This window comes from Phyllobates terribilis, unplaced genomic scaffold (assembly GCF_046119375.1).
Source record: "Phyllobates terribilis strain yellow unplaced genomic scaffold, ASM4611937v1 Scaffold_5__5_contigs__length_657084704, whole genome shotgun sequence".
Classification (NCBI taxonomy): domain Eukaryota; kingdom Metazoa; phylum Chordata; class Amphibia; order Anura; family Dendrobatidae; genus Phyllobates; species Phyllobates terribilis.
In genome coordinates this window covers 75273423-75289478 of record NW_027362765.1, presented here as the reverse complement: position 1 = coordinate 75289478, position 16056 = coordinate 75273423, and the positions used below count along the sequence as shown (strand labels likewise).

Sequence of the window (16056 nt, the reverse complement as noted above, 5' to 3'; positions counted from 1 at the left end):
AATTGTCGGGTACCGCTGCTGAATTGCCGGCCGGCTTTTTTAAAGAGACAGTGCATGAAAACACTATTATTTTTTTAAATAAATCCTTTACACTAAATGACAAGTACAGTAAGCAACACTATCACTGTACTTATTATATATGTGACTGACATGTTTCTATCTATCTAATCTATGTGTGAAGCTCTATTCTGTCTGTTATAAATTGTCGGGTACAGATACTGAATTGCCGGCCGGCTTTTTTAAAGAGACGGTGCATGAAAACACTAATATTTTTTTTAATAAATCCTTTACACTAAATGACAAGTGCAGTAACCAACACTGTCACTGTGCTTCTTATATGTGTGACTGACATGTTTCTATCTATCTAATCTATGTGTGATGCTCTATTCCTTCTTGTCTAAATTGTCGGGTACCGGTGTATGCCGCTGCTGAATTTGCCGGCCGGCTTTTTTAAAGAGAGTGTCTTCTGAGCAGTTTGTCAGCTTTTGGACACCTTTGCAGGTGTTTTCTATGTGTTTCTATGTGTTTTTGTTTGCCTGCCATTGGTTTTAACGGTGTTCGACGGTGTTCTAAGGTGTTCGACGAACAGTTCGACGAACAGTTCCTCGAACATCCCGGTGTTCGACGAACCGAACCGAACCCGAACACTACGGGGGTGGCTCAACACTAGTCATAAGTATTCAGACCCTTTGCTCAGTATTGAGTAGAAGCAACCTTTTGAGCTAGTACAGCCATGAGTCTACTTGGGAATGATGCGACAAATTTTTCACACCTGGATTTGGGGATCCTCTGCCATTCTTGCAGATCCTCTCCAATTCCGTCAGGTTGAATGGTGAACGTTCGTGGACAACCATTTTCAGGTCTCTCCAGAGATGCTCAATTGGGTTTAGGTCAGGGCTCTTGCTGGGCCAGTCAAGAATGGTCACAGAGTTGTTCTGAAGCCACTCCTTTGTTATTTTAGCTGTGTGCTTAGGGTCATCGTCTTGTTGGAAGGTGAACTTTCGGCCAAGTCTGAGGTCCAGAGCACTCTGGAAGAGGTTTCATCCAGGATATCTCTGTACTTGGCTGCATTCATGTTTCCTTCAATTGCAACCAGTCATCCTGTCCCTGCAGCTGAAAAACACCCCCATAGCATGATGCTGCCACCACCATGATTCACTGTTGGGATTGTATTGGACAGGTGATGAGCAGTGCATGGTTTTCTCCACACATACTGCTTAGAATTATCACCAAAAAGTTCTATCTTCGTCTCATCAGACCACAGAATCTTATTTCCCATAGTCTGGGAGTCCTTCATGTGTTTTTGAGCAAACTCTATGGGGGCTTTCATATGTCTTGCACTGAAGAGAGGCTTCCGTCTGGCCACTCTGCCATAAAGGCCCAACTGGTGGAGGGCTGCAGTGATAGTTAACTTTGTGGAACTTTCTCCCATCTCCCTACTGCATCTCTGGAGCTCAGCCACAGTGATCTTTGGGTTCTTCTTTACCTCTCTCACCAAGGCTCTTCTCCCATGACTGCGCAGTTTGGCTGGACGGCCAGGTCTAAGAAAACTTCTGGTGGTCCCAAACTTCTTCCATTTAAGGATTATAGAGGCCAATGTGCTCTTAGGAACCTTGAGTAATGCATAAATTCTTTTGTAATCTTGGCCAGATCTGTGCCTTGCCACAGTTCTGTCTCTTAGCTCCTTGGGCAGTTCCTTTGTGCTCATGATTCTCATTTGGTCTGACATGCACTGTGAGCTGTGAGGTCTTATATAGACAGGTGTGTGCCTTTCCAAATCAAGTCCTCTCAGTTTAATTAAACACAGCTGGACTCCAATGAAGGAATAGAACCATCTCAAGGAGGATCACAAGGAAATGGACAGCATGTGACTTAAACATGAGTGTCTGAGCAAAAGGTCTGAATACTTATGACCATGTGATATTTCAGTTTTTCTTTTTTAATAAATTTGCAAAAATTTCATTTCTACATTTCTGCTTTTTTTCAATCACAATGGGGTGCAGAGTGTACTTAAAAAAAATTAACTTTTTAGAATTACCAAATGGCTGCAATGAAACAAAGAGTGAACAATTTAAAGGGGTCTGAATACTTTCCGTACCCACTGTAGCTCCCCAACACCAGGAACACTCATGGAGCCCCACATAAGGACGCTGCCACCCCCATGTTTCACTCTTGGCACCATGCATTTTTCTTTGTAATCCAACCTTTGTGACACCATACAGTTTTGAAGCCATCACTTCCAAAAACAATTATCTTGGTCTCATCACTCTAGACTAGTATTCTTCAGGTTTTTCAACATGGGCCTTGGCAAATTGTAGGCAGGCTTTTTTATTCATGGGATTTAGGAGGGGCCTCCTTTCTGGATGATACACATCTATGCCATTCCTCTGCAGTGTATGACATATTGTGTCACGAGAAACACTCACCCTTGTTTTGGCTTTCTTCTTCTTTAGCTAACTGCAGTGAAATTGCATGTTGATTTTTCTTGTGGTTGGCCTGGATGTCTCTATGAGATGGTTGCAGCTCCATCTTGGTTAATTTTTTGTGTCACTTTTGCTACAGTATTCTGTCTGATAAGTAAAGTTTTGCTGATCTTCTTGTAGCTTTCACCTTTCTTGTGTAAAGAAATAGTTCTCTTTCTCACATATTGTGACTATTCATTTCCATGTGGTGCTATTGCTGACAGCATGAAATGGGAAGGGGTTTTCCTTAAGTAACATCGTTTTACAGTTAACTGTCTGCTGGATACCTGTGTAATAAATATTTAGACTTACCTATGGTTGAATTCTTGTTCATTTAGAATTTTGTAGCCTAAGCTTTAGCTTTGCTCCTAAGAATTTCATTGGGGTATACTCATTTTGCAACATGTTCTTGAACGATTTTGTTAGGAAGATTACTTTTTTGTGTGTGGAAAATAACAAATCTTGTTTTAAATCAATGGGCAACATTCATGGAGCTATTTAGTAGTATGGTATCCCATAGAAAATGTTGATTCTGAAAGGAAATTAAAGGCTTTCATCTGTTAGGGTGTACTCATTTTTGCTGAGCACATACAGTACAGACCAAAAGTTTGGACACACCTTGCCTTAAAGATTTTTCTGTATTTTCATGACTATGAAAATTGTACATTCACACTGAAGGCATCAAAACTATGAATTAACACATGTGGAATTATATACTTAACAAAAAAGTGTGAAACAATTGAAAATATGTCTTATATTCTAGGTTCTTCAAAGTAGCCACCTTTTGCTTTGATGACTGCTTTGCACACTGTTGGCATTCTCATGATGAGCTTCAAGAGGTAGTCACCGGAAATGGTCTTCCAACAATCTTGAAGGAGTTCCCAGAGATGCTTAGCACTTGTTGGCCCTTTTGCCTTCACTCTGCGGTCCAGCTCACCCCAAACCATCTCGATTGGGTTCAGGTCTGGTGACTGTGGAGGCCAGGTCAACTGGCGTAGCACCCCATCACTCTCCTTCTTGGTCAAATAGCCCTTACACAGCCTGGAGGTGTGTTTGGGGTCATTGTCCTGTTGAAAAATAAATAATGGTCCAACTAAACGCAAACTGGATGGAATAGCATGCCGCTGCAAGATGCTGTGGTAGCCATGCTGGTTCAGTATGCCTTCAATTTTGAATAAATCCCCAACAGTGTCACCAGCAAAGCACCCCCACACCATCACACCTCCTCCTCCATGCTTCACGGTGGGAATCAGGCATGTAGAGTCCATCCGTTCACCTTTTCTGCGTCGCACAAAGACACGGTGGTTGGAACCAAAGATCTCAAATTTGAACTCATCAGACCAAAGCACAGATTTCCACTGGTCTAATGTCGATTCTTTGTGTTCTTTAGCCCAAACAAGTCTCTTCTTCTTGTTGCCTGTCCTTAGCAGTGGTTTCCTAGCAGCTATTTTACCATGAAGGCCTGCTGCACAAAGTCTCCTCTTAAGAGTTGTTGTAGAGATGTGTCTGCTGCTAGAACTCTGTGTGGCATTGACCTGGTCTCTAATCTGAGCTGCTGTTAACCTGCGATTTCTGAGGCTGGTGACTCGGATAAACTTATCCTCAGAAGCAGAGGTGACTCTTGGTCTTCCTTTCCTGGGGTGGTCCTCATGTGAGCCAGTTTCTTTGTAGGGCATGATGGTTTTTGCAACTGCACTTGGGGACACTTTCAAAGTTTGCCCAATTTTTCGGACTGACTGACCTTCAATTCTTAAAGTAATGATGGCCACTCGTTTTTCTTTGCTTAGCTGCTTTTTTCTTGTCATAATACAAATTCTAACAGTCTATTCAGTAGGACTATCATCTGTGTTTCCACCTGACTTCTGCACAACACAACTGATGGTCCCAACCCCATTTACAAGGCAAGAAATCACACTTATTAAACCTGACAGGGTACACCTGTGAAGTGAAAACCATTTCCGGTGACTACCTCTTGAAGCTCATCAAGAGAATGCCAAGAGTGTGCAAAGCAGTCATCAAAGCAAAAGGTGGCTACTTTGAAGAACCAAGAATATAATATAAGACATTTTCAGTTGTTTCACACTTTTTTGTTAAGCATATAATTCCACATGTGTTAATTCATAGTTTTGATGCCTTCAGTGTGAATGTACAATTTTCAAAGTCATGAAAATACAGAAAAATCTTTAAATGAGAAGGTGTGTCCAAACTTTTGGTCTGTACTGTGTGTGTGTGTGTGTGTATGTATGTATATATATATATATATACCGTAGCTAATAGGCTTGCATTGCTAAAATCATTAATGTATAGCATCTATAATATGTTAGATCTGGGCCGAACATTTTCACATCAAACAATTTTTCAAATGCCAGAACTCTATATTTATTAAAAGAATTGTTTTTTTGCATATGCCTTTTTCCAATCTAATAATACCATTTAGACATTTTTTAAATTCAGCCACTGACAGTGAAGATCCAATGTTTCCTAGCCTGATACAGAATACGAGAGATCCCTATCTGTACTGGATCCAATTCCAATTCAACTTCGAACAAACCAAAGAGACAAGTTCTTGCATCTGCCTCAAGCTCAATATTATAAACCCTTTTAACAAAATCCCGTTCCAGTAAACCGTCAAATCTGAACATTTCCATAGCATATGCATCAGATAAGCATCTTCCATATTACATCTATGACAATTTGCATCCAGCAAACCTATTTTATATATTAAACTGGGTGTCTTATGTTTCCTTTGAATAAGGATAATTTGTGAAAAGAGCTGAGCTTCATTAAGAGACAACTAGGTATTAACTCCATAATTGAATTCCATTGACCATCTGCAATAGGACCCACTTTTTCTAGGTCCTACACCCTCAGACTGAAACCGATCCAACTAGCTCTGAAAATCGTCTAATTTATTAAATTCAAAGAGTTTATTAGTAAACCGTATACAGTAGCATGTAAAAGTTTGGGAACCCCTGGTCAAAATTATTGTTATTGGGAACAGTTAAGCAAGTTGAAGATCAAATGATCCCTAAAAGGTTTAAAGTTAAAGATGACACTGTTCCTTTGTAAATTAGGGAAAAAAATGCCGTATTTTCCTAAGGTAGAGACGACTGGGTGTATAAGACAACCCCCAACTTTTCTAGTTAAAATATAAAGTTTGGGATATACTCGCCGTATAAGACTACCGCTCTTCTAATGCACATACGGTAAAAATTAAAAAAAAATCAGATTTGATTTCAATATGGTAATTTTAAAGTGATGACCCTTACCGGCGAGTGGCTGGTTGTTGTATACAAATCCTGCTTGGATTGGTCAGCTCTCCCTGCCTGCCCACATCCCTCTGGCCCTCCCTTGTATCCGATTACCGCTACCTCCTTCTCTGCCTCTCTGATCTCGCTCCTGAGGACTGCAGTGACGAGGTGAGGGGGTGCCTCACCGGGAAAGTGTAAGTGAAGCAAGCTGCAGGCGTCCGGGGTATGGAAAAAAAAGAAAGATCGGTGCTGTGCCCAGAAAAACACGCCTCTGTCACTCGTCTGGCCCACCGTTGTATTACCTCCTTCTCTGTCTCTCAGATCTCGCACATGCGCGCCTGCGCTGCTTCACTGCAGTCCTCAGGGGTGAGATCTGAGAGGCAGAGAAGGAGGTAATACAAGGGCAGGCCAGACGAGTGAAAGAGGCGTGTTTTTCTGGGCACAGCACTGCTCTTTCTCTTTTTTCCATACCCCTGGTATGTATGGCCCCCTCACCTTTATCCTGTTATGTATGCCCCCTCATCCTTATTTTGGTATGCATGGTCCCCCTAATCCCCATCATGCTGCACATAAAAAAAAATAAACACTGCTACTTACCTTTCTTCTGTCCTCCAGTGCTGCGTCCTGTCTGCCCACGCTGATCTCGCCATGTGAGCCGCGCATGGCGCCACTACTATGTGCGGCTCACCAGGAGAGATCAGCTGCTGGAAGTCACTGCTCCCCACGCCGGGACTGTGTGCGCGGGGAGCAGTGACTTCATGCTCCTTAATAGCCGGCACACAGCGTAGCCGCAGCGCGGCTTCTGCTGCTGCCGGAATCGCGTGTGCCCGCTATTAAAGGGCATGAATATTCACCCCCTCTCCACGGCCATCGGCCGGAAAATACGGTATATTGTAATTTTTTACATTTTAAAAATTACAAAAAGGAAAATGGTTTGATGCAAAAGTTTGGGCAGCATTGGAGATTTGTGTGCTCAGAGGAGGGAAGATAAAAGGATGAGGATGTGGTAGAAGACGGAGGTTGGAGGATAGAGTTAACAGCAGAATCCTATCTCCAGCCCTGATGCACGATTCTGCCAAGATGGCAATGACCAGGAAGAAAGGATGTGAGGAAAGAAGATAGGAAGAGTCACGGCGAGAGAGAGGCATTGTGGGAAATTACAGCTGCAATACATGAGAACATATAATAACAACGGCCAGTAGATGGCAGCAAAGGAGCAACAAATACTTTAACAAGCATAATAATCCTGGAATCAAGATATTATGCATAAGTCAATGTAATTGTTGTAAACTCAGAAGAGGATAGCTGGACAGCACATGCTACATTTTTTAATTGCTTGACGTATTTTAAAAGAAGCTCAAATGTTTAAATAAATATACCATATTTATGAACAGCAAGTTGTTTTTACATAGGAATTAATATGTTCATTCATTTTTTGTGGTGTTTCTAAAAAAAAAAACTACGGCTAGAGATGCAGTGTGAACATTCCCTAAGAGGATTTCTCTGATGGTGATAAATCAGATTGGGGAAAGGAGACAGCCTTGCCTCGTTTCATCAGAAAGATGTCTCCTAAAGGTCAGTTGTACGTCCCATATATTTTTTCAAGCAGCTCCTATATTATTTAATTTTATATACAACAAAACTGATTTCTGTAGGGAGGAATTTTGTAAGTTTTGCTTGTAATTACTGTAGAGAAAGAATTATCCACCTGAGATTAGAAGGCTTCTTTCTGATGTTCCCAACAAACAAAAAGTTAACAAATCAGCAGTGTCTTTCAGCATTTTTGACCCATAAAAAGCAATGGGTAGTGCAACAATGCCGCAAAAACGCTGCAAAAAATGCAGATATTAGGTTTTGCTGAGTTTTTGGTGCCAAAACCTGAGGAAGTTGAATTGGATGACAACTGAGTATAGTCCAATTTCCATGGCCTAAGAGAATGGAGAAATTTTTGTCCCCATCTTCTCCTCATCCGAGAGAATCAGATCACTCTGTGATCACACTCTGATCAGTTTGATTTGCATATCGACCGGATTGTCAGGGATGAGAGAATCTACCACCATCTGCACCTTTCCTTACACTGAGATTTCACTGTGGATCAGATGTCATTTAGTGTTATTCCATTTCATTTCATTATCTGCTTTAATGCAGAAGTTTTTGTCACTACTGTCCCCCACATCATCAGTTACACATTGATTATTAATAATAACCATTCATCAAGACTGCTCGGGATTTTTTTACACCTCTTAATGAATTTGGCGCATCTTTCAGGTTCTGTGTGCCTCAGACAGAAATGCACAGCAGTCCGGGGCCGGCAAACATTTCTGTTGTAATTTTTGCCACTTTTGGGGACTAAAACATGATGACTTTGTCAGGTGTGCTTGGTCATGCCCCATCCGAACTTCACGCACTTTTAAAAATGCTGTCTGATCTCTCTGGGACTGACATAAAGGTGCCAAAAGTCACAACATTTTTTAAGCTAATATGAGTTGTGCAAAAATTATGCAACATTCCAAGTAGTTTTACAACTAAAAACTGCTTGATGAATGAGGGTCCATGTATACAGAGCTGTAATCACAATTCTGCTTGTGGTTGTCAGATAAAAATTAAACTGGGAGGACCCCAGAAACATGAATGGAAAGGCTCCGCTTTGCACACGATGTACACAATTTGCTCTGCTCCATTCACGTCATACACACACGGCTCTGCTACATCCACACTGTAAATCCCTCCTGATCCCACACATAAACTTCACCTCATCCAGCACCATGACAACAAGCACAGCAGAGTCCTGCATAGGGTTTGCTCACATCTGCTTATAAAATTGATGAGTGCAATGTGAGAAAAAAATCGCATTGCACTCGCACCAATGTTCTTCAATGAGGCACGTTTTTCCTCACCTGGAATTGGGGTGAGAAAAAAATTTCACAGCACACAGACCATGTGTGTGCCATCCGATTTTTACGCAGACATCTCCTAGAAAACCCGACATTTCATCAGCCGAGTACAGTAAATTCACAGTGTGACCCATCAGAATAGAATAGATATATACAGTAGATAGATAGATGGTGTGGGCGTCCCCCTTATTTTTTAATACCCAGCTGAGGGAAAGCAGACAGCTGGGGGCTGGTGTTATTATTCTGGGAAGAGGCCAATATCCATGAAGCTTCCTAAGCTATTAGTATCAGCTCACAGCTGGATCGTCTTTACTGGTTATTAAAAAGGGGGATCCAAAAAAAATGACGTGGGGTCACCCTTATTTTTAATAACCAGCAAAGGCTAAGTAGACAACTGGGGGCTGTTATTAATAGGCTGGGAAAGGGTCATGGATATTGGCCCCCTCCCAGACTAATAACACCAGCCCTCAGTCGCCCTTAAAATGGCGCATCCATTGCATGCGCCAATTCTGGTATATGCCCTGGTGTGTTGGCAATCGGGTTAATGGTCTTGGGGTTGATGTCAGCTGTGTAATGTCCGCTGATATCAAGCCCAGGGGTTAGTAATTGAGAGGCCTCTATAAGACACTAACCCCGTAGTGAAAAGCAATAAAAACACACAGAGAAAAGTCTTTTAATTGTAAAAAGCACTCCCCCAACCTCTTCTACCCATTTATTAACTTTAAAAAAATAAAACAATCTGAAGGGGTCCACCGTAAATCCATCCCACGTCCCACAATGATCCCCGACTCTGCTAAATCCGGATGCAGTGCGATCGATCGATCGATCTATCTATCAATCATCTATCTATCCATCTCATATCTATACATCTACATATAAGATTGTTTTATTAGTTTGAAAACTAGCTTGAAATGACCAAGAAAATTTCTGTATGTAAAAGCTGATGTTAAAAACACATTGCATTCGGATGGTAGGTGAGACAAAAAATGCATGACAATCTCTTTTCTGGCTGAGAATCTCAGCTACTTTATATACGCAGATGTGCGCTAACCCATACACTGAAGCACCTGATCATGTGACCCCTGACTCCTCCCCTCCTGTGACATCACCACAGGTCCTGTGCGCACAGAACAGCCATATATCTAGTGTGCGGCTCTGCAGGTGGAGGTATGTGGAGATTCCCCATTACTGGGCGCAGGCGACATTAACCCCTTCACTATCAAGAATATTTATGTGTTTTCGTTTTTCTCCATTCCGCGAGTTATAATTTTGTACTTTTCCTATGATGTCGACATATGAGGGGCAGTTATTTGCTGGATGAACTGAACATTGTAACAGAATAATTTATATAATTCTGGAAGCTAGCACTTATTATTGTTTTAAATTATAATTGAGGCGGACTTTAAACCTTTTATCACCTTGGAATTTTCTGTTTTGCGTTTTCTTTTTTTGCTCTCCATCTTCCCAGAGCCATAACTTTTTTTTATTTTTCTGTCAATATGTGAGGGCTTATTTTTTGTGGGACGAGTTGTACTTTTGAACGACACCATTGGTTTTACCGTATCATGTACTGGAAAATGGGGAAAAAAATTCCAAGTGCGGGGAAATTGCAAAAAAAAAAGTGCAATTACACAATTGTTTTTTTTTGTTGTTTTTTTTTTACCACGTTCACTAAATGCTAAAACTGACCTGCGATTATGATTCTCCAGGCCATTACAAGTTCGCAGATACCAAATATGTATAGGTCCTTTTTTCTGTAAGTGATGAAAAAAAATCCAAAGTTTGTAAAAAGAAAAAAAAAATGGCGTCATTTTCCAAGACCCGTAGCATCTCCATTTTTCGGGATCTAGGGCTGAGTGAGGGCTTATTTTTTACGTGCTGGGCTGATGTTTTTATTGATACCATTTTGGGGTTAATATGATGGTCTGATCGTCTGTTATTGCATTTTATTGCAATTTTGCAGCGACCAAAAACCCATAATTTTGGAATTTAGATTTTTTTTTCTCGTTACGCTGTTTACCAATCGGATTAATTATTTTTAGATTTTGATAGATGGGGCGATTCTGAATGCGGCGATACTAAATGTGTGGGTTTTTTTTGTTTTATTTTATTTTGAATGGGGCAAAAGGGGGGTGATTTGAAATAAATAAACATATATCTATATAAGTCTATCTTTGATGTTTTTAGCACGTTTATATGAGATTAGAGGGGGATTCTTGAATTCAATGATTTTCGGTAAACACTTATTTAGCATAGGCTAATGTCGTTTAACAATACTAGTCACCATCTCACTTTCCTCACATTGGTATCCTTTCCACAGCCTCGCGTCTTCTAGCCATTTTATTTAGTAGAATACTACTAAATGGATACAGAGAAATACATAGCAGAGATAAACCGACAGCTTTGTGATAGGGAGGTGTATGAAGAGTTGAATGGGGACCCAAAATTTCTTATCATTCTTATCATTAAGTCTTATCCGGGCAGATATCGGTTCCCAGAAGGTGGTGACCCAAGGTACATTAATAGGACAATGTAGAACAGGTTGTTTTCCATGTCTCAGTTGTATCAATTGTTCTTATATGCTTGAGGGAAATAAGTTTCAACACCCTAGCTGTGGGCAGACCTTTATTATTCACAATTATCTTACGTGTTCATCAGTTTGTTGTTTATCTGTTACAATGCCCATGCAACCTTCTCTACGTTGGTGAGACGACACTTGACTTTAAAACAAGGTTTAATCAGCATAGATACACAGTGAGAAAAAAAAATATATATATATATTATATATATAATTTAAAAAAAAATTACTTTTTACTTGCTTCAATAGTCTCCATGGGAGATTTGAAGCTGCAATTTTCTGATCGCTTATGCTATACATAGCCTGCTATTTGTAGCAGAAATGCTCATCTGCTATGAACGCTGGCCACTGGGCGACGCTCATAGCAGATCGGCAATGACAACCACAGGGGTCTCCTGCAGACCCCGGGTTGTCATGTCAACCCATCGGCGCCCCGGGATCATGTGACGGGGCTCCGATGGGCGCATCTTATGACGCGCTTTCGGCGCGGCTATGTTAAATGTTTGACAACGGCATTTAACATGTTAACAACCGTGGGTAGATCGGATTTATTAGGGGCACATAACAGCTGATAAAATCAGCTGTCATGTGCCAGAAAAGATGCGGGCTCAGTGCCGGAGTCCGCATAAACAGGGGGAGGCGACCTATGATGTATAGATGTGATCATAACCCTTTTACGACCTATGACATATCTGTCTACATTTGTGAAAATGTGTGTAAATCAGGCTGGAGATCAGTTTTTTATTTCTAACATAAGAGACCCCAGACCAAGCTTGGGTACAAATGATGTTATTAGATTTGGGTTTATTTCACTACTGAATTCACTCATTGGTTTGTTATTGGACATTTCCAGTAATTGTATTATTACATGGGATTCTTTATGATGATACACCAGATCATTTTCTTCCCATTAAGGTCTCTACAATATTGTATCCTCTCAGTGGAGATCTTCTATATAAGAGAATTTTCCTGATTGACCCTACAAGGATGGATAGGGACAGGGACAAGATGGCGGAGAGGATATTACACCTCACCCTAGAGATCCTCTTCCGGCTTACTGGAGAGGTGAGAGATTCTGATGACGTCACATTACATCATTCTTATCTATGGGAATAACAGATGGACAGAACTGGAGAGGTGAGGACTCTGGAAATGTCTGTAGTGAGATTTATTAATGTCTCTCTCCATAACCAGGATTATACAGTAGTGAGGAAGACCTCTAGTGACCGCTGTGAGGCCCCTGTATCTGAGGGGTGGGGAAGACCCCTGAGCCCAATCACGGGACCTCTACCTCTCCCCCTGATACATGAGGACATCAATGACCAGAAGATCCTAGAACTCACCTACAAGATGATTGAGCTGCTGACTGGAGAGGTGACACTGCTGGGAATCCTGGGACATTATACAGTAACGCTATGAAGAGATCGGGGGGATGACGGTATCGTTGTATGTGTCAGGTTCCTATAAGGTGTCAGGATGTCACCGTCTATTTCTCCATGGAGGAGTGGGAGTATTTAGAAGGACACAAAGATCTGTACAAGGACGTCATGATGGAGGTTCCCCAGCCCCTCACATCACCAGGTAATAGACAGGACTAAACACACACGGCCTATAATTATCTGTATGTAAAGAATGAATTCAGTCCCTGTATGTGTTTCCTCCAGTTCTATCCAGTAAGAGCACAACACCAGAGAGATGTCCCTGTCCTCTTCTTCCACAGGATTGTAAGCAAGAAAATCCCAATGTTCCTCAGGATCATCAGGTAGATGTAAAGAAGGTGTCATGAAATCTTCTCTATGATGTGTAGATTGCTGTGAAGGTCTTGTGCTCAGTCTTGTTTTATCCCCCAGTATTATATACTGAATGGCCAATTTATTAGACACCCACCTTTTCTTGACTAGAACTATTCTGTTTGGAAATGAGACATGTGATACATAAATGAGTAAAATAAATAAATTAAATGTAAATGACCTTGAGTACAGCATAAAATGAAGTGATCAATTTTCATTGTCAATCCACATAGAAATGAGAAAATCTAGCGATTTTAAATGACACATTAGTAGTACTCGATTATCTAGGGCAAGTGTTTAAAAAAAGAATTGTGAAACTCATGTTTTTATGTGCAATCGTGTCCTGACTATACTGAGAGTATTACCATGAACTAATCCAGTGAATGGAGATCCTGTGGACGAAAACAACTCGTCAACAGAGCTATCAATAATCTTTCTGAGGAACAGGTGATGCGCATTGATGCAAATTGCAGCTAAATACAATGCTACTGTACAACTAATGTGTCCGAATGCACTGATTATTCCTTAGCACAGATTGGATGTAGTTCCAATACCACTGCTTTCTAACTTCTGTGTGGAAAAGAGCCCAAAAATTCAATCACAGAGCAGTGCAAAACATAGTCTGGTCAGATGAATCCAGATTTCTGTTGCACCTTGCTGATGGGAGGGTTATAATTTGACACAAGCAACATAAATCCATGTACTTTTCTTGTCAGATGTCAACATCTCAGGCTGGTGGAGGTGGAGTAATAGTGCGGGGAATGGTTCCTCTGATATCTGTGGATGGATATTTGGATACTAAAGTTAACTAAAGGTCCCGTCACACATAACGAGATCGCTAGCGAGATCGTTATTACGTCACGGTTTTGGGATCGCTGGAGAGTCGTTTCGTGATCGCTGGGGAGCTGTCAAACATGCAGAACTTCCCAACGATTTCGGCCGCCCCAGCGATCTAACTAACGATCTCGGCGGTCTTTGGGATGCTTTCACACAGCAGCTATTTCAACGATCCACACCTTGATAGGGACTGTACTGTGTCACAAAGGCGTGCATAAAATTACTTTTCCGCGCCCCCTCATCTCCGATTGGTGGACGCTACTGTGTTCTGATTGGGCGGCCTTGGTTTAAAAGAAGGCCACGTTGTAGCAATTCCGTCCCTTTGTTCCTGACTGCGTTCTGGTTTCAGATCGTAGTAGCGTTCTCCGGCTGTGACTCTGTATCCATTCATCTGGGCTTTGTTCCTGACAAGCGTTCTGGTTTGTGGATTGTAGTAGTGTTCTTCGGCTGTGACTCCACATATCAACACCCCAGAGAATTCTGCTGGGATCTGCAATCCAGCGCGAGGTCAGAAACAAAGGATGGAATCGCTATTCTGTTGCCTTCTTTATGCACGGCGGAAAATGAGAACGCTGTAGCGACCACCAATCGGGGACGAGGGGCACAGAAAAGTCCAATTTATGCACGCCTACGTGTCTCAGTTCTGAATCGCTAACGAGGTCGTTGATAAGGGGTCAAATACAGCGATGCACACTGCCCAGCGGGAGCGCAACGACCCAGGAATGGTCCAGGAAGCTTTGTAACGATCAGCGATCTTACAGCAGGGGCCTGATCGTTGCTACCTGTCATAGATAACGAGATCGCTAGCAAGATCGCTATTGCGTCACAAAAACCGTGACGTATGAACGATCTTGCTAGCGATCTCGTTATGTGTGACGGGGCCTTTACACATTGTGACCTACCAAGTTTATCTCTTGATATCCACTCTTTACCCTATGGTAGGAGGACAATGCACATTGTCACTAGGGTTGTATGATCATCGATTGCTTCCAGTAACATGACTGAGAACATGTCAGTACTAGAGATGAGCGTTGTTCTACTCGAACTGTTCGCCAATCTCAAATTCGAGCTGTTTTGGGCGGTGTTCGAGACGTTCGGCGAACACGAACAATTTGAGAAAAATTCGGCTGTTCGAGGTTATGTTCGATAACTGTTCGTGCACCAAAATCATAACTGGATTTTTTCTCAGTAATGATGAAAATTAATGTTAATACGCAGTTTGAGTGTACAGCGGGGTGGGGGGAGGGGCAGGGGATGGATCTCTGCAGGAACAATGAAGATCTCCATTTTTTTTTCTCTTTCCCGCATTTACAGTGGGGAGGTGCAATCTGTCAGCCTATCAGCAGCGCACACACGGAGCGAAGTGCTTTTTTTCACACAAGCAAGGGCATGTGTCATTGGCAGTGTATGTCACATGTCCTTGCCCTATAAGACCAAGCCATTTTCCCCGTCGCCACCATTTTCTCACTGCTGCAGCTGCGTGTTAGACGGCACCGCTGTTGCTGTGTGCGCTATACCTTGTTAATTTCAAGCCAATTTTCGCACAAATATACAGATAGCTTGGGAGTAGGGAATAGTTGTGATTGCAGTCCTTTTAAGGACTAGGTTACAGCATTTCCTACGACTTTTATCAGGCAGGTCTGTGCTCTTAAATAGATAGGTTGTGGGAGTAAAGACTAATTGTAATTGGAATCCTTTTCAGGACTAGGTTACATCAGTTCCTATCAGTTTTTGCCAGGCAGGTCTGTGCCAGTGCTGTGCAAGTTTTTTTCACAGCATTTGGCTGAATCTAGCAAAGCTAATCCTTTTTGGCCTATTGCAGAGTGTGTTAGTCAGTGGAGTAGCCTATCTGTGTTGCAAGATATACCACCTGTGTATAGAATACCAATTTTTTTACTGCACCTAGTGAAGTAAAATCTTTTGGGCATAGCATCATTCTATTAGTCCATCTATACTGACCTCCATCAGGTTGCAAACTGAATCTAATTTTTTTCTGCATCTAGCTCTGAAAAAATATTTGGCCTTCTAGCAGTGTGTCGGACTTTCTCTATTAGTCCATCTATACTGACCTCCATCAGGTTGCAAATTAAAAATAATTTTTATCTGCATCTACAGTACCTCTGAAAAAATATTTGGGCTTCTAGCTGTGTGTGGGACTTGTTGTATTAGTCCATCTATACTGACCTCCATCAGGTTGCAAACTGAATATATTTTTTTCTGCATCTACCTCTGAAAAAATATTGG

At 41.7% G+C, this 16056-nt stretch overlaps 1 protein-coding gene and 1 pseudogene across 4 annotated transcripts in view; one reads left to right on the top strand and one right to left on the bottom strand.

Moving 5' to 3' along the window:
• The window catches only part of LOC141271469 (uncharacterized), a 524545-nt pseudogene that overhangs the window by 278845 nt on the left and 229644 nt on the right, over window positions 1–16056 (bottom strand).
• The window catches only part of LOC141272065 (uncharacterized), a 77806-nt gene that overhangs the window by 29761 nt on the left and 31989 nt on the right, over window positions 1–16056 (top strand). The window contains exons 1-5 of one of the 4 annotated variants that reach the window (XM_073682374.1): window positions 9702–9774; window positions 12101–12250; window positions 12380–12559; window positions 12643–12766; window positions 12850–12947. The exons of 2 other annotated variants lie outside the window; for them this stretch is intronic. In XM_073682374.1, the coding sequence (XP_073538475.1) occupies window positions 12173–12250; window positions 12380–12559; window positions 12643–12766; window positions 12850–12947 (480 nt within the window). In that variant the 5' untranslated portion in view covers window positions 9702–9774; window positions 12101–12172. Of the gene's footprint in view, window positions 1–9701; window positions 9775–12100; window positions 12251–12379; window positions 12560–12642; window positions 12767–12849; window positions 12948–16056 lie in introns of those variants that run through there. One more of the 4 variants, XM_073682375.1, reaches the window with a different exon arrangement.